Source organism: Erythrolamprus reginae, chromosome 5 (assembly GCF_031021105.1).
Source record: "Erythrolamprus reginae isolate rEryReg1 chromosome 5, rEryReg1.hap1, whole genome shotgun sequence".
In the NCBI taxonomy this organism is placed as follows: Eukaryota; Metazoa; Chordata; class Lepidosauria; order Squamata; family Dipsadidae; genus Erythrolamprus; species Erythrolamprus reginae.
The window spans coordinates 61,591,447-61,610,822 of NC_091954.1; the positions used below are offsets into that span (position 1 = coordinate 61,591,447).

The 19,376-nt window shown below is 35.6% G+C and overlaps 1 protein-coding gene across 1 annotated transcript in view; it reads right to left on the reverse strand.

Moving 5' to 3' along the window:
• Nucleotides 1–19,376, reverse strand: part of LOC139167804 (VPS10 domain-containing receptor SorCS3-like) — a 624,967-nt gene that overhangs the window by 43,919 nt on the left and 561,672 nt on the right. The window contains exons 15-19 of the mRNA XM_070752751.1: nt 17,103–17,220; nt 15,154–15,287; nt 10,956–11,069; nt 8,626–8,797; nt 2,672–2,858 (exon numbers count right to left, since the gene is read on the reverse strand). Of these exons, the coding sequence (XP_070608852.1) occupies nt 2,672–2,858; nt 8,626–8,797; nt 10,956–11,069; nt 15,154–15,287; nt 17,103–17,220 (725 nt within the window). The remainder of the gene's footprint in view (nt 1–2,671; nt 2,859–8,625; nt 8,798–10,955; nt 11,070–15,153; nt 15,288–17,102; nt 17,221–19,376) is intronic.

Below are 19,376 nucleotides of genomic sequence, written 5' to 3' on the forward strand. Positions count from 1 at the left end.
AATCACAATAAAAAGAAAAAGAAAAATCAGACCAAGAGCATCACAGTTTATAAGTCTCCCTATAAAATCTTGCAAAACAAGTTACCCAATAATAGGTATATAATAGATTGTTTCTTCATGACAAGACTTCAAGATTAATTGATGTCTTGGTGAAGAGCTCAGAGATTAAACAAATGATATTAGGTCTGGATGGAAACAGGCAACAGAAAGCGGGGGACACACATTTTATTGTTTGCTGGCTTGCTCTTAACTTCTCTTATATTTCTTCTTTCAGAAGTACAATTCTTCCTGTTTCTAAGCATGCATGATAAAGGTCATGAACCTGATTAGAAACTGACTGGAAGGATTAAAAATTGTTTTGCTGAGAATTCCTATAAGAATATGAATCATGGATCATTAAAATTCATAATTTTACAGGGATTATGAAATTAAATAGATCGATTAAAGTTCAATTTGTTGATAAACACTGCATCTATAAGCAGAGAAAATAAATTGCTGATTAAACAAAAACTTTTGGAAAACCATCTATTTCAAATCTACTAGTTCTCTTTACAAATAAAGCTATCTGTTTAACCCATCTCCTCCAAGGTTCTTGATTATATATAAAGTATATTTGCCCTAATGCTATGCTATGCTATGCTACGCTACACTATGCTATTCTATCTTATCCTATCCTATCACACTATGCTATGCTATTCCTATCTTATCCTATCCTATCCTATCACATATCCTATCCCATCTTATTCTATATTCTATCCTTTCATGCATAGAGCACCAGGCTATTGAATATTATTGTAGTATTTTTAATGTATGGTTCACTAGCTTCAAATATTGCAATCATATTACAATACTCACTAGTCCCTAAGAAAGGCAAACTATTGTATGCCTGAAAGACTCACTGAGTTCAAGAAGACTTATTATACAGGCAGTGTATAATATTGAATAACAGCCTCCATCGTTTCCAAGGTTAACAGACCAGAATGATTTACTGAAGTACTGCACTTCACATTAACTCTGTATGTTTACAAATCTAAAAAGAACATTATGACATATTCAGGGCACCAAATTCCACAATTATGCCAAATTAACACTCACTTCTGTATTTATCAAACTAAAAGAATTCTAATCAATGTACAAAAAGAATACAAGTCTATTATAAAAAGTACAAAATGTCGCCATGTGCACCTAAAAAGTACATGCAATACATAAAGTTTCAAGATGACACAATCCAATAGCTGAATTTTCATACAAATATGACAAAATGTTGGTCATTGTTTTTGTACTAAAAAAACAATTCTTCCATTGAAATATGAATGTTTTCTATCTCATGTAAAAATGGTAATTACTTGTGTTTTTTTCTAAAAGTACAAAAGAATAGCAATTTTGAGAGCACACTATGAAACATGTTTTCCTTGAATATGACAAAGTTGCCTAAAACTGAGATCCAATTAGATAATTATGACAAAAATACTATTAAACTATTCTTAAGATATTCTACTATTCGTCTATCCTTAGAAAAATAGTACTTTAAATTAATAAAATAAATCTAATACAGTGATACCTTGTCTTACAAACTTAATTGGTTCCAGGACGAGGTTCTTAAGGTGAAAAGTTTGTAAGATGAAACGTTTCCCATAGGAATCAATGGAAAAGCGATTAATGCATGCAAGCCCAAAATTCACCCCTTTTGTCAGCCGAAGCACCCATTTTTGCACTGCTGGGATTCCCCTGAGGCTCCCCTCCATGGAAAGCCCTACCTCCGGACTTCTGTGTTTTTGCGATGCTGCAGGGGAATCCCAGCAGGGGATCCCAGCATCGCAAAAATGAGCGCTTCGCTGGCAACGGAAGTCCGGAGTTGGGGTTTCCCAGCGAAGGGAGCATCAGTAAAATTGCAGCATTGCAAAAACACTGAAGTCCTCGAAACCCCACCTCTGGACCTCTGTGTTTTTGCGATGCTGCGATTTCACTGAGGCTCCCCTTGCTGGGAAACCCCAACTCCAGACTTCCGTTGCCAGTGAAGTGCCCGTTTTTGTGCTGCTGGGATTCCCCTGTTAGGATTCCCTTGCAGTATCACAAAAACATGAAAGTCCGGAGGTGGGGTTTCCCATGGAGGGGAGCCTCAGGGGAATCCCAGCAGCGCAAAAATGGGTGCTTCGCTGGCAACAGAAGTCCGGAGGGGGGCCATTGCAGTGGCGGTGGTGGGTTTTTTAAGGTGAAAATAGTTTGTAAGAAGAGGCAAAAAAATCTTAAACCCCGGGTTTATATCTCAAAAAGTTTGTATGACGAGGCATTTGTAAGATGAGGTATCACTGTATTTTCAATTTTTTATTAAATATGTTAATATATTTGCAACTTTCTCCTTTACACTATATATGTTCTTTGAATTCAAGCAAAATGTGAAACTAATTGGAAAAACAGTATGAAAATTTATCATGTCCCTGCAATTATCTTATTCGGATTTGAATCTATTAACATTTGTATGGTAGGCCCATGTACCATCCTATTAATAAGAAATACTTGAACTTTTACAATGTTTAAAAATATAGAGGCAAATGAGATAAAATGGTAAAGTAATCAGATTACAGACATTGGATTTAAGAAGCAAGTCTTCCAGAGCTATAAGCTCTGCATTCAGTCGAAAGAAGAAACTTTTCAGAGTCCATCTACTTACAAACCACATGCAGGAAAAGTGCTGCCAAATCAGAACCCAAATTATTTTCTGCATAAGCTGTTACATGGAAGATTCCAGTGCTCTTATAAACATGCCGGATACCATCTTCTATAGGACTGAAATTAGCATAGGATACAGCAGTACCATCCCCAAAATCCAATTGGATATTTGTCCTCTGGAGGTCACCCTGCAAGAAGAAATACTGTTGTAAAATGAGCACCTAGGTTATTATGGGCAATACACTGACTCTGTAAACTGCTTAAAGAGGGCTGTAAAATACTATGAAGCTGTATTTAAGTCTAAATGTTATTGTTATACTAATGGCTAGATATGCATGAATACATTTCTGAGGTAGTACAGTGTACTGTTATAGGCAAATTATGAATATTTTAAAATAGTATTTCTTAGGCACTAATTAGTAATGTTAGAATAGTAGTAATATTACTACTACTACTACTAATAGTAGTAATACTAATAACACTATGTCATCCAGGTCATGGTTGTCCCAAAGGTGCTTTTTCAAGAAGCAAGCAGATTTTCTGGTTTTTCTTTGAATACATTATACTATATGTGTGTAAATATATATATACACACACACATACAGAGAGAGAGAGAGATATGTATATATGTCACATGTTTTTGCTGAATTTTAAAATTAAGGAAGACTATATACCAGGGAATATATACATATACATACATACAAATATATACAAAATCTACAAAAACAAATATATTATATATACATATACACACACACACACACACACACACACACACACACACACACACACATATATATATATATATATGTAATATATATACAGTATGTAGTATATGTCTTTTTTGTTTTTTGAGAGAAGCATAAGTGATCATTTTATCTCTACATAATAAATTTGTTGTCATTTGGTAAATGCAGCAAGCATAATAGCACCAAATGTGCTGCTCTTAAAGGCATTTATGCCTTGTATAACTTAGCCTTATTTACTTCATGACTTTTACCCTTCTGTTTATTAGGTAGTGGTGGCCTTTTATAAAGCAAATTGTGCTTTTAAAATTTTCCCAAAATTGTCTACATCATTAGAACAAGAAATGAAACTATCAAGAAGACAGAAGTATTATGCGCTGGACAGTTGAGAAAACTGGAGTTCAAGGTTGGAATGCTGTAGCTTAAATTATATGTTTTCACAGTAGAAGCTAACTTCCAGCCAAAAGAAGAAATGCCAGGCATCTCTCTTATCTAATCTAGGAACACTGAATATGGGGTCTTCCAAAGGTTGCTGAAATACAAATTCAGAAACCCTAAGCCCATATGACAGAGGTGGGGTTCAGCAGGTTCTGAACAGTTCTGGAGAACCAATAGCGGAAATTTTGAGTAGTTCTTAGAACTGGTAAATCCCACCTTTGACTGTCCTCACTCCCATCTCTTCTCTGCCTCCTAAGTCCCAGCTGATTGGGAAGAAATGGGAATTTTGCAGTAACCTTCCCCTGCCTTGCCCACCAATCCATGCCCACCAAGCCACACCCACAGAACCAGCAGTAAGCATAGCCCATACAATCATTTGCTACAATGTCCTTCCTGTCAATGACTACTTCAGCTTCAACCACAACAACACTCGAGCACACAACAGATACAAACTTAAAGTAAAACGCTCTAAACTCGACTGCAGGAAATACAACTTTAGTAACCGAGTAGTTGATGCACTACCAGACTCTGTAGTATCATCACCTAACCCCAAAAACTTTACCCTTAGACTATCCACTGTTGACTTCTCCCAATTTCTAAGAGGTCAGTAAGGGGTGTGCATAAGTGCACCAGAGTGCCTTCTGTCCGCTGTCCTTATGTTTCTTTTTTACTAATATCATGTATATAAATATTATTTTATATTTGTACCACCAATACATACTTGACAAAACAAATAAATAAAATAAGAATTTTTTAATCCCACCACTGCATATGGGTAGTGATAATATTTACTGTCACAGCTTGAAGAATTATCACAGTTCTAGAAAAGCATAAGTCTAAGGTATTTTATCATTGCTGTATAATAACAGGCAAAGGTGATTTCCTCATAGCCATAACAGAAACTAACCACCATTTTTTCAGCTCAACGTGAATTATAGTGTTTCTTTCTATGAAATACAGTCTTCAACTTGGACCAAAGAAAACTGAGTCAGATCAAAGGGCCCTACAGGAGTTTCCCACTACTTTTTATTATCTTTTTAAATCAGAAGCTTTAAACAAACCTCCTAGAAATTAAATAAAATGCCTTTCTTCAATCAAGGATCAGTAAATCAAGAATTATAATTTTGACAATAGAATATTTTTTTTAGTAATATCCAGACAGATCATTGTGGATTATTATTGATTTGAAACTGAGAACGTTCTAGTCACCACAATATTTTCCTGTGGCATTTTTGTGTTTAAACAGAAAAGAATTGTGGCCTCTTATCTAAATAGTGGCTGAACTTATTTCATCTTTTTACTAGCTTTTTCCGCATTGCAGTGATTTCCTAATCCCTTTTCTTTAACTATGTTTCCAGTATATAAAATAGTAAAACATGTATCATTCACCACACATGCTATGTCAGCTGTCCCAGGTTTATGAATATAAATTGCAATGGAAATGAAGTGGAGACATTTCAAATGGATAACTATCACAATTCTCTTGATATATTCGACAGACCCCTATTTTAGATGGTGTAGGTCATATAAAATATCAACTGGGAATGTGATAATATATGCCAAAAAGTCTCGAAACTGAATATAGTTGAAACCAGATAGCTAGTACATGACAAAGCTACATTACCTACAAGGCACAAAGGAAAATCAAAAGGATAGCAGCCCTTCCTATAAGTGTAAACCCAATGATGTAGACATTTAATATTAGAGTCAAGCCTTTAATAATTCACAAGCATTTTCCCCATGTACTTGCACAGCTTTAATAAGCAACTCATAAAACATAAAAATAATGATTTACCCATATGAATATAAAAACTATTATTTCTAGATATTAAAGAGAAATCGCTACATATTATAAAAACTACTGTACAGTAATTTTCCATTTAGACATTTATGAGATTAGTCAATATATAATTTTCAGAGCTAGGCTTCAAGAGCTACAAACCTATAAACCTAGTATAATTTCGTAGGTGTTTTATTTACAGACCCAATGCTGAAAGGTATTGAGGCTTATTAAGTGTGTCTGAATAGTTGATTTGCTTCTCCGCACCTCCATGCTACTATTCAATATTTACCCATAACTTCCACCCACACTCAACAAAGACATAATTGCATTAGCTAATGTGCCACAACTTTTGACTCATGCTTGTTTCTGGGGCTTAATAAGGCAAGGTGGCATATCAATTTGTCTGGAGCTTTCAGAATTATTTATGATAGGATGCTTCCTGCATAAACCTGAGATCAATCAACATGCACATGAATGTAATAACAATAATAGTAAAACCTGGTGCCTCAACAAATATTCTTCAATATCAGTAGATCTCAGCTTACACTCAATAATTCAATGACTATTCAAAATTATGAAGACACTGAGAATTATCACTGGTCCTCAGAGTTACAGTTGTAGAAGTTTTGCTATGATCACATGATCACAATTGAAGTGCTTAGCACTAGGCTTCTGCAGTCACATGACCATGACTTCCATGATGTTCTCTGCTGGCTTCCCACAGTAAATGAGGAAGCTGGCTGGAAGTTGAATATCAATTACTTGAGGTGCATACCTAACACCCATACTTAACAACAGCAACAGGGAATATTAGAATGACATCAATAAATGGATGAGTGATGTGATATCACATTTTATTACTGTGCTGCTTAGTAATGATAATTTTGATTCCAATTGCTGTCATAATTTGAGGACTATGCATACAACCAACAATACAGTCCCAGATTCTATCCCCTTTTGAAAAGAAAAATCAGCTCCTCATGGCTTTCTGAAAGACTAAAGGGGTAGTGGCTTACAGAGTCCAAGGAACAAAGATGCTCCAGAGGCTGAGGTTGCTACAAAAAAAGGCACACTTCCTAGGTCCGGCTAGATGATAACATATGAGAGAAGGAACCCAGAACATGTCTCCTTATATGACTTGATAGAATGGCACTCTGGCAAATAATAGCAGGTTTGCTGCTGGAGCAAATAGCAATGAATGCCCATGAGGTAGGAGTAAGAGATGTGTCAATCCAGACTTCCCACAAGCCACATTCCTAATCCCAATTGCTATTTTCTTTGCCTTACAAACCATACAGAGACTCTCTTTACTGAGTAATTTGTTTCTAAAATTAAAGCAGACAGTTGACAAGATCAGTGAAGTAGAAATCAACCTCAATCTTCTAATAGCTGAGTTCACTTTTACAAGAAAATAAACACAAATAAAACCCTTTTTAAAATAAAACAAGCAAATGAACAAGCAGCAAAGTGCAATAATCAGTGCAGCACACAGGGAAGCAGACACTGGAGCTGGGCAGGGGCTTGAATGCCTCCCAATAATGTCAGGGCTATTGGTTCGATGCTGGGGAATTGTGGCATGGAGTGAGTCCAACTCCGGACTCACCTGACAGTTGGAAGCTGTCTTTGCTCTGTCAAGCTCAATGCCACACGAAAAGGTGCACAAGCCAGTTTGATTTTATCCCAAGTGTCGGGTCAGCGGTGCGGAGCTAGGCTTGCGAGCACTGCCCTGTCAGTCCTGCCATCAGGCAGCCTGATTCGTAGCCATGCGGCCCTCAGCAGGCTCAGGCTAAAATACTTTTGTGCTGGAATCCTGCCAGAGGCTCTATCAGTTGAGAGTGGGAGCCAGCTGGAATAAACTGTTAATTCTCTTAGTTCGGTGGAAAAGGATCCAGGAATGTAGGAATAACTCAAAAACATGACTGTCCTAATTGAGACTGAGTCTAAAAGCTGGGGATGCAAGCAGAGGAGGCATGTCATCACAACTTGCAGACTGAGTCCAAACAGCTAGCAGATGGAGTTAACCCATTCTGGGATACTATCTGGGATACTCTCTGTGGAGAACCCAAAGACCAACTTGCTGGTGCGCATGCTTGTGCCAGCCCCTTGTCCTTCATGTTTCTGGCACTCCAGCTCAAGTGAAGACCAGTTGGCCAGTGTGCATGTGTACACTGAAAACCAGAAAAGGGGCTGGCAATGGCATGCATGTCCGAGAGAGAGCTCTGCATGCCATCTCTGGGATGCTTGCCATAGGTTTGCCATCACAGCTCTAATTTATGGGGGAAATGGCTAACCAATTTTAAAGCCATTCATGGTATGCCTAACCTGGCAAAGAGCACTGAAAGCAACTGAAGCCATATTCCTGTCTCCTTTACCTTGCAGTTTCCTCAATGCCATGTCTCAGCTTTCTATCCATCCTTGTTCTTTGTTTGTTTGTTTGTTTGTTTGCCTCATCTGCAGTATTATTGCTTTTTTGTTTTTTGTTCATTATGTGTGAAAGTCTGTTCAGGATCTTTAATAAACATCTATTGGCTTTCTAATTTGTATATTGCATCTGCTCTTTTCTGAATTCCTACATAGAAGTATTCATAAAAAGTTTTGTACCATAGATGGATACTCTGCATTGATAGAATTTGCTGCTGCAGACATTCTCTTAATTTAAATTAGAAGTTATGTTTTGAACTTTCAAATCAGCAGTTCTATTGCAAAAGGTATTAAGATACTTCATTTGATTTGTATAACCACTTCAACTTTTATTTTGCTGCTTTCTTTTCTGTACACAGCATAGCTACCCACCCACCTCAATTGTGTTACCAATAAACATCTACCCCTTGATATAACATCGAAAAGGGACATCCATTAAAAGTCGTATTCTTATAGTTTAGTTTGATCTTTTTGACTATTAAAAATGTTTTCAAAAATGGAAGAGTCCTTGCATTAGAACAACTATTCTACTGGATATACCATTATTAATATTGGACATTAGCTTACCTCTTCCATAAGAATTATGAAGGTAGTGTTGTAGCCTTGTTCTGTAACCAATTTGCCAGTTGATGTGAGAATATGTAGCCCATGGGGAGCTTTGCCTGGACATTGTTCAGGCTTGGCTGCATATTTTTCTTGCAAACCATCAGTGCAATTATTAGAAACAATCCTCCGATATCTGTGGAATTTTATAATTTCATATTTTAAAATTACACAAATCTTAAGTTTCATAGTTGAAGAAATGGAAAAGAAACCTATATTGTTTGCAAACATCCATGTCAAACATCTGAAAAATAAATTCAGGTGCCATTCAAGTAGCAAAATTCATTAAGCTGCAGTTCATTGCATGTTTATCTAATTTCATGTCCCTTATTCCCTTGTTATGATGTCATTTCACTACATCTTTAGTGAAGTGTTACTTTTACATTACTAAACTTAAGAAAAAGAAAAAAGAAAAAATAGGAGAAAAATAAGCTTTTATTTCACTAAGGGTGGCGCAGCAGGTAGAGTGCTGTACTGCAGGCCACTGAAGCTGACTGTAGATCTGTAAGTCAGCGGTTCAAATCTCATCACCGGCTCAAGGTTGACTCAGCCTTTCATCCTTCCGAGGTGGGTAAAATGAGGACCCAAATTGTGGGGGCAATAGGCTGGCTCTGTTAAGAAGCACTATTGCTAACATGTTGTAAGCCGCCCTGAGTCTAAGGAGAAGGGCGGCATAACAATTGAATAAATAAAAAATAAAAAATAAATAAATAAGTTCTAACAAATGTTATACTGCTTCCCTTATACTAAGGTGTCTCCATTTGAACTAAATCAGCACTCTGTGGCATCATGTTGGCCACGACTGGAAATTTCTTTAGACAAACCTGGCTCAATGGCTTTGAAATGAATGTGAGCACCAACTCCTAAAGTCGGCAACAACTAGCAGAATAATGTACACAGGGATTCCTTTATCCTTTTTAAAAACTCCATTTGAACTAAATCTGGGACAAATATGCATCTATTTTATTTTGCATCTCCATGAGGTTGCCCTCATCTTGACCCTAATCATAGTAAAACAGATGTAACTTATTCTTAGGTTAACCGGTATTAAAAGTATTTTCCCTTTCAGCCACAGCATCCAATGTTATACTTCACCAGTCATAATGCTAGAAGCAAAGTCAAGTGATGAGAGGAATCATAAAGGCATGTATTGGCTATTTGAGATTGATGCAGATATATGCCTATAGTCTGGTTCCTGATTTTTCTTCTGTACCAACTTTCTGCTTATGACTCCCTAAAAATCTGAACACAGAAGCTCTGTGTGGATGGTTCTGGATTTCTATAAAGTAGACAAATTAGGGAGATGGGGGGGATTCATAACATTGGGAATTCCTTTTATGTTCCATTGATAGCCCTGTTCTAACTATGTGAAACTGGTTCCTGTTACAAGTTCGTATCTACTCACTATATGAATAATGGGTGTTAATGTTTTACATACTCTGTGGAATGGTGAAAACCATCAGCAGCCAGCAAATTTAATAAGTGGTCTATCAGTATTGGGCAATAACGCCAGTCTGCTCATTTGCAGTAAAGCATTCAGTAAAGCAGTAAGTGTTTAAGATTTATGGCCCATTGAAAATTTAGCACAAAGCTGAAATAGCATAACAGTAGAGCCACAGTATGAATCTGCTCCTCTATGCTCTCTGAACAGAACACAGAGGAAGTTGGCATATGTTCTTTTTATAAAGAAAGGAATGGTTTTGAAACAATTCTAAATAAAAGAATTGTACCTCACATATTTATGTTAATTTGTTAAAATAAACAGATGTAAAAAATGGTTTCCAAACAGATCATTCTTATTTTTGCTTGTATTATCTTATGTTGTGCCATTAGCTTCCATCTGGAGAGTATTTAATTTAGCTTTATTTCTCTAGGATTATTTCTGTCAAAATCGTGCAATTTCCATCCCCTGAGGTTGCATGTAGTCCCCAGGAAATTAAGATGCAGGTTCTAGTAGCTCTATAAAAGGCGCCTTGAATTGTAATTTTAATGTGACAGAATGGAGGAATATTAATTACATGGCATAAATCATGTTAATAATGTAACTAAAATTAAATTGAAATGTAATCTAAAGTAAAACAAATTTAGCATCTTGCTCTTGTTCTTTATCGCTCCCTTGTCTTTCTTTTGACTGCATTCTCCAATATGATGCTTAAAGTCAAAATGCAGCCCACAACTAGAATCTGAATGCACCTATTTAATTCTCATCCTTTTTTTTCCTATTTACCGGATTTCAGCAAAAGATAGACTAAATACCAGAAAAGAGGCAGATACAAAAAGAACTTTCTACTTACCCAGTGCTGTTCAAGTAGCTCTGGCCAAGACTGCATTCTTTCATCCTAGAGGATGGGTTGAACCAGAATGCTGGGATGCACTGATTATTACTGTGTCTTTCATAACCATAGTCACTAATAAAACAATTTTTAAAATACACATACATTTATCTCATTTTCCTACTACTGTACAGAGAAAAGAGAAATACATAAAGATTGTTGTTGTCACAAGAACTTTGTGAAGTGGGATTAAGAAAATACTTGACATTGGCTATGAGTTTGTTAGTTCAACAGAGAGTAGTATCAAGGTTCCTGGGTCCATATTTAATTCAAGAGGAAACATAATATGTCTAAGCCAGAAGTATAGAAAAAGTGCACAGGTGAAGAAAAGAAGGAATAGGGAATATGCTTCCATCCTATTTCCTCATTTACATTTGTCTATAGATTTTATTCCATCCCATCAAAAATTCTGCTAAGGGAGATAGTTAGAACAGGAATATATTTTAAGAGGAAACCAATTAGCTGCTGTCTAGTGTTTCTAACTAGAATCATTCATAACATTTAAACTAAAATCTGATGCTTCAAGAACTGCAGCCTGTAGTATTCCTTGTGAATGTCAAAGGTCATATGGATGGGCATGCCCAGATATGCCATAAACCGCATGTGGAATATTTATTTATTGGTTCACATTATGCTGTTAGTATGAGTTTTGCTCAGGCTTTGCAATTACAGACTTCTGGGTAGGCCTGGAAAGTTCAGGGAAAGTTCATGTTCTCAGGAATGGACAGTATTATATGAGATCATGAGAAAAGATGGGGAGTTCTGGCTGGCACCATTAAACACATTCTTTTACCTAGCTTCTCACAAGTTTCTGTAAACATCTATCATATACCAGCAGTGTTATCTATGATGTTGGCAGGCTCATGAATTACAGCATCATTTAGAACTGCATGTGTTTTAGCTGCATTAGGTCATAGAAAACAGAATTCTAAAAAGGTGCTGCGTGAAATAAGTTAGGATTAATAAGCTAGCATACGTATATGTTTTAGGATAAATTAGGATAGGTTGATTCTTTTGCTTCTTTTGGTTCTTTTGGCTTCATGGCCTCTTCACTAATGAAGTAGGGCCTTTGGCTTTTTTCACCCTGCAATGCTCTTTGTCTATTTCTGAATCTACTGCGATTCAATAGCAGCCAAAATAGGACAGAATGACATGCCCTTCATAAAAACACACACACTATTTGCAATATTTTCTTCAAGATGGAGTAGTGGGTTAACTACACATATTTTCCACTTTTTCATGACATTTTGAAAACTAAGGAGATCTTCAACACAATTCACCAAGGACAGTGAACAATCAATGCACAGGCATTTCCAAAGCAATGTGAGGCCTCATATATAGCAGCAAACCAACAACTGGATGCTCTTTGCCTAGCTCTTTTGCAGCTTGTTTCTACACCTGCAGATCTTGGGACATCTGCACAGGTACCTAGAACCTTAATCCAGCATTTGTAAGTAGTGGAGGAGTTATAAAATGGCTATGAGTGCAAAGCTCTTTGTCACACTGAATCCAAGCTGCCTCACACAAGCCTGATAACATCTTGGTATATTTACTATTACCAGGAAGAAGCCATCAATGCTTTACAGCAGGGTAGGGAATAGGATTTTTTTTTCTATTTTTATCCGAGATTGGATGAGCCTACTCATTCACAGAATTCATAGGATAACTCTGGATATCTCTCTCTCCCCACCAAACTGGACTCATTAGGTTGTTTTTGTGGAGAGAGACAATTGAGAGAACTTCAAGTAACAACATTGAGTCTCAGAGAAAAGGTTCTCAAAGAAAAGACATTATAAATGCAGTAATAGATGCTCTATATGGCTATAACTGCATCATACAGCACCCCAAATAATGACTTACTCTTTCAAAGGAATTTTAAAAGCAATTTTTACATCAAATTTAATAAGAAATGATAGCAGAAATACAATTTTTTTCATCAAAGCATGAAAGTAAATTTGCTGTCTCCCCCCTCTCTCCCCCTCCTGTGGTGTGTGTGTGTGTGTGTGTGTGTGTGTGTGTGTGAGAGAGAGAGAGAGAGAGAGAGAGATGGGGGGTGTAATTGGATCTATGAACTTAGTTGCCACTTTTCAGAGAATCTGCTGTATCCATGTATAAGGTCTGTCTGAAATTTATACGAACTATATGTTTTTAATCACCCAAAGAAGTGGTGTTTTTAAACCCACTTTCTGGTCTTTTTTGATTGAAATTGTAATTTTTTTCTGTTTGTGCCATTTTGTCATTTACTCATCAGTAATGGATGGCATAATGGTGATTATTATGTTGTAATTTTATGACAGTGAACTCTGAGACCTAAATAAATGAATACATTACTATCTAAAAAATATTCACTGAAATAGTGATTGGATCTATTGTATAAAAGGGTAATCCACAACCACTTCATGAAGTACAACAATATTGATGCATTATCTAATTACACAAAGTATTGGGTAAATCAGATCAGTTTTTCATAACAGCTCTTTCACTGATGGCAAGAAAATAACAAAGGATCATGGATTATCTCACATGATGATAGACATTGTACTTAAATAATTGTTAAATTTCTGGACTGCTTTTAATGCTTTGGGTTTTTTTTTGATGTTCAAATGTAATCATTCTCAGTAGGTCACCCTTGCATATTTTAAGTATGCCTTGTAGTAACTTAGTAATTAAAATTGTTCATGAGTGGGTCACATGTTGTCTCAAAGAACAGAAGAGCTGCATTAATATTAAATAATATTAACGACAGCATAACTGAAGGCCCTAAAGGCTGCAGACTTGTTCATTAACTTTTGGTAAATGTATATTAAAAACTCACATACTGCCCACCTTCGCACTTGAAAGCCCTGGGGTTTGTATGTTAAAAATTACTGAGTCCAGCTGCTGCTTCAACTTATTGGAAAAAGCTTCCCTGACAAGGTTAAATAAAGTACTAAAGGGAAAATGAAAACTTGAAGCAAGAAGTGTAGAAAGATTTCATGATTCTATTTTTTTTTGGTGAAGCTTGAAAATAAAATCTGGTTTATTTTCGGATGTTATATAATTGTATCATCATTTAGAAGTTATTTCTCCTCCATCACACTCCTCAAGAGAGAAGTGGATCTTGAGAAGATACTACTTTGCAGACTTTTGAGAGGAAGAAGGGAGTAATTAAGATTTCTTTTCAAGTATAAAATGTAACTTATTTTGCCAATTAATGGTAGAATGTATCCAGACTGGGGAAAAGTCTGTGAAAGCATTCCTATGAAAACAGAAATAAATACTAATGGACAACCTTCTGATACAATACACCAAAGAAAACAATTCACTGACTTATTTGCAAAGTCCAATTGGAAGGAGAATAAATCACAGTTCAAACTCAATTGGAACAGGGTTATCTACAATATTGCTGCATAGTATTTTTGTGCTAAGAGTCAGGCTGAGCAATGCAAGTATAGTTTGATATCAAGCTGCACTTACTTATTTCTTAGAATAAAAGGATTCCAAGAAAAGTTTATAATATAGAAGCTGATTAAAGTCTTAATTCCTGTCTAGTCAGACTACTGTAATTGTTTTATTTGGTGCTGCCCTTAAAGAATATTTGGAAAGTACAATTGATCCAAAATGCAGTAGTTCCTATCCTTTGGGGCTTCCAGCACTGAAAGCACAATTTTGCAGACCCTGCATTGGATGTAAATTGGTTTCTGGATCTAATTTTTAAGGTGCTGGTCTTGACCTATAAATTGTTTATGTCTTGGTGCCTGGGTACCTCCAGGATTATCTACTCCATTAATAGTTGGCCAAACAAATTTGATTTCTCATGGAGAAATTGCTGTAAGTCCTAATTCTTTGATGAGGGTCTGAGGTTAAATGGGGTGCTTCTCTCTGGCAGAGTAAACATTGCAAAATAGCCCTGTTGGTGAGATCAGACTGTATTTCTTGGTTCTTTAGATGCTTTTAAAGATTGAATTGTTTCAGAAAGTTTCCTTCTAATATGAATATTACAATATTTAGTTTTATTTAACTTATATACATTTATTGCTACACATTTTAAATAAGTTCATAATTGTGTTATTCCTACTGGATATTTTATTTTTATTTTAGCTTATATTCATTCTATTTAAGCTGCTGAGACTCTTTGGGTTGTGGTGGCATATAAATATGTTTAATTGATAAATCTTACCATTCAAAGTCCCACTCAGCACAGATGCATGGTTCTGAAACCACTGTTCTTGAGTAATCTCTAGATAATGTGCACCATGCCCCTGTTTTACGTTTCTTATAGATCTTCCTTTCTCCCATGACACAAGGTTCGCCCTTCAATGCAGAAGAATACTGAGTTGGAATAATATGTACTCTTGTGTACAAGTTAATTATACAAGGTGCACAGATGCTTAACTTTCCATACTAGAGTTTCTTACTATGAAAGTCCTTACACTATTATTATTACAGAAATAAAGAACCAAGTACAATTATGTGGGAATTGAAAGTATAATGAAATATAAGTGGTCAAAATAGGAAGCGCCGTATCTAATCTTGTTCCTGTTAACAGTGGTGTACCGCAAGGCAGTGTACTAGGACCAACATACTCTATATAAATGACCTTTGCAATCTTATTACAGAAACTGTTTTCTCTTTGCCGATGATGTAAAACTCTTCAACATCACTGATAACACTGCTGTCCTCCAAAAAGACCTTGACAGTGTCAGAATGGTCAAACATCTGGCAACTTCAAATCTCAACCAACCATTGCTCAGTCCTATACATTGGCAAAAAGAATCAGAATACAAAATACAAGCTGAATAGACAAGACCTTGCAGATGACCCTCACTCTGTAAAAGACCTTGGAATACTCATATCAAATGATCTAAATGCCAAAGTCCACTGCAACAGCATTGCCAAAAAGGCTTCGAGAGTTGTTAACCTAATCTTACATAGCTTCTTCTCTAATAATATCACACTACTAACTAGAGCATACAAAACATTCGCCAGACCAATCCTTGAATGCAGCTCAAATGTCTAGAACCCACACTGTACTTTGGACATAAATACATTAGAAAGTGTCCAGAGATACTTTAGTAGACGAGCCCTCCACTCCTCTATTCGCAACAAATATCTTACACAACCAGACTTGAAATCCTAGGCTTAGACAGCTTAGAACTATGTCGCCTTCCACACAACCTAAGCATAGCTCATAAAATCATCATCTGCTATAGAGACCTTCCTGTCAGCTTCAACCACAACAATACATGAGCACACAACAGATGCAAACTCAAAGTAAACCACTCCAAACCTGACTATAGAAAATACAACTTCAGCAACTGAGTATTTAATGACTGGAACTCAATACCTGGTGAAACTAATTTCGTCACCAAACCCCCAAAACCTTACACTTAGACTATCCACTGTTGACCTCACCTGATTCCTAAGAGGTCAGAAAGGGGTGTGCACAAGTGCACCAGTGTGCCTACCATCCCTGCCCTAATGTTTCCCTCTTATTAGTACCCATCTCATGTATATAAACAATGTTATATCTATGTATACTACCAATATATACTTGACAAAATAAAATAAACAAACAAATGAACAAGGATAATAGGAAAGCACTCTCTTTATTTTTTGATGAAATTTTCCCTATTGTCAGTCCTTAAATGTAGCTCACAATGAGAAACAGCAGGATTATATTGCATTTCTTTATCCCAGTTCCATTCTTTTAAGTAATATTTCTTGCAAGTCTCCCCTTAATATCTCATTCTTTCCTTCCTCAAGATCAGTTCTACATTTGGCTATAGTTTGGTTATAAGCCGAATGCATAAAGTACGCCTCTCCCCCATTATTTTGCTTTTTTCCTGTAGTTCCATTTCATTTATGTGGCTACTTCTGAAATTTTGTCACTCATACCTTTGTTTTTCTGACCATATCAGTCCACTCAGATAACTAAAGCGATTATTTGTCTGACATTGTGTGAATGACCATAGTTACTTTTATAGTATCATATTCAGGTTTGCATTGTTTCTCATATTCTCATAGATTCTCCTTTAATTTACATTCATTAATGTATAACAATACCTACAGCTAGGAATAATAATTCATCTGTGAGACAGAAACACACAGTGGTTCATGTATTCCTACCTGGTTGTGTAAATGCCATGACTGGAAATCATCTTTGGTACATCTTCTGCTAAAGATAGATTTATAATCCACTTTTACTAGTTGCCATTCAGAACGGAGATTGAGATGGCCAAAGATTCTGAATATTGGTGAAATATTAAAGAAAAGTAAAAAGAGAGAGAGAGAGAAGAATAAGAATAAATATATATATTAACCCCAGCTAACAACTTTCCATACACAAAACATGTATTTAAAAATAGTTTTGTAACTTCAAATTATAGAAAGAAAGAAAGAAAGAAAGAAAGAAGAAAGAGGGAGGGAGGAAGGAAGGAAGGAAGGAAGAAATAGGTCTAATTTTTTTATCTCCAAATTTAGAAGAATAACTGAATTAGATTTTTCTACTTTATTTATTACTCTATAGTCATTATTTGACCCAATCCTGTAGGCTCATCTTTTCTATAGAAGTGTTGATCTATGACTTCTGGAAATTTCATTCAATATGGCCTATACATGGTGCCAAGAGAATGTAGTCTAGATTGTAGAAGAAAGACTAGATTTGTTTAAATATATATAACTTAAAACAATATAAATATATATACAATATATATATATTGTGTGTGTGTGTGTGTGTATACACATATATGTATATGTTTTTTCTGTCGGATATATATACCAATACGTACGTGACATATATACTATATATATATAAAAGATTATTGTAAATGATAAATGCATCAATTCCAGGTAATCCAACTATATGCTTTGTTATATTTGGAAACAGAAACCTATTGAACTAAATTTTGCTTTATATCCCTAATTGTGATGGCTAGATCTATCAGCTTGATTACCTGATAGATAACAAGGAACTCTTATTTAGGATATTAAATAATCACTTAAAATTAATAGACAGATAAATTTTGCTAGATAAATTGCAAATGTTTTTTCAGCAGTTTGATATTATAAGATTAGAAGCAAAGGGCACTTGTGAAATGTTTATTATTATTAGTTAGATGATATAGTTAGAAAAACCTTGGGAGAAATTCTTTCACTTTGGAATTTGGGTTATGTGAGAATAATTCAAAGAACATTATGAATGAAAATAAGTACTGGATATTAATAGGAATGTACATCTCAAGAGTATCTCTATTCACTTTCCTCTCCATCTAATAATCACATAAATGCAGATAACTGGAGCTGCATTAAAATGTCTCTGCAGTGCTTTTCAAAAGAATAACTGCCCTGGCTATGCGTGAAAGGGGAAAATGGATGTGTTCCCATTTCTCTTACTCTGTCTAGTATGTAGAACATTTTGTTTACAGAGAGTGTTGTCATCACATAGCCAAATCTCATTAAGTTTCTTGGCAAAATGACTTCATAATCTTAATTAAATAATCTTTGTTGGAACAACATGCCCTTCAACAATTGAGAGGGTGTATCTTCAATGAAAGTCACTGAACAATGCATAAGGCAGGTATGAAAAATATGCGAAATATTAAGTTGCTTTCAGATTCCTGAAATAGAAAATTTATGGTGAATGTGAGCACTGCTACTTTTTAAAGCAATAAAAAAGTGATAAAACACTCTAAAGTACAAAATGTAAGCTTACAGTTTTCTACATTTATCCCAACTTTATTATTTTTATAAATATCTCACAGAAAATATACCTAATATTCCTTACCCCTCCTAGTTTCTATAGAACAACAAGCTTCTGAAGTAGATTGGTGGAGAGACAATTGGCCCAAATTCACCCAACTGGCTATGATGCCTAAAGAAGCAATATAATCTGTTGATTCTATTCTGGTGCTTTACTCTCAACCTTACACATAAAATCCTATATAGTATAATAATTTGTTGTTCAATCATAGTTCTGCCACCCTAACCCTTTACATGCTTGACCTAAAACGTCACAGTTGGCATGCTTAGTCCTAACAATTAACAAGTATCATCGGATGGATTCCCAGAAGTGTGCCTTCTCTATGTTAGAACTGATCATCTGAAATAGCTTTCCTTGGTGATTTGAACAATTTCTATTTTGCTCTTCTTTCATGTGAACCTTGAAGATCTGACTTTACTCCTAGGCCTTGGGCTTGGATGAGTGCAGGGTTCTTTGGATTATTGTATATGTATGAAGTCAATTCTGGATTGTTCAGTTTTGAACTATTGTTTTCTGACATTTCCCCCCATTATTTTTCACACAACATAGTTTTGGAGTAGGCAAGCTTTACAAATATAATAAATAAAAATAAAATTACTTACTGGCTATATACATAATACACTTACTTCCCAATAACTTCC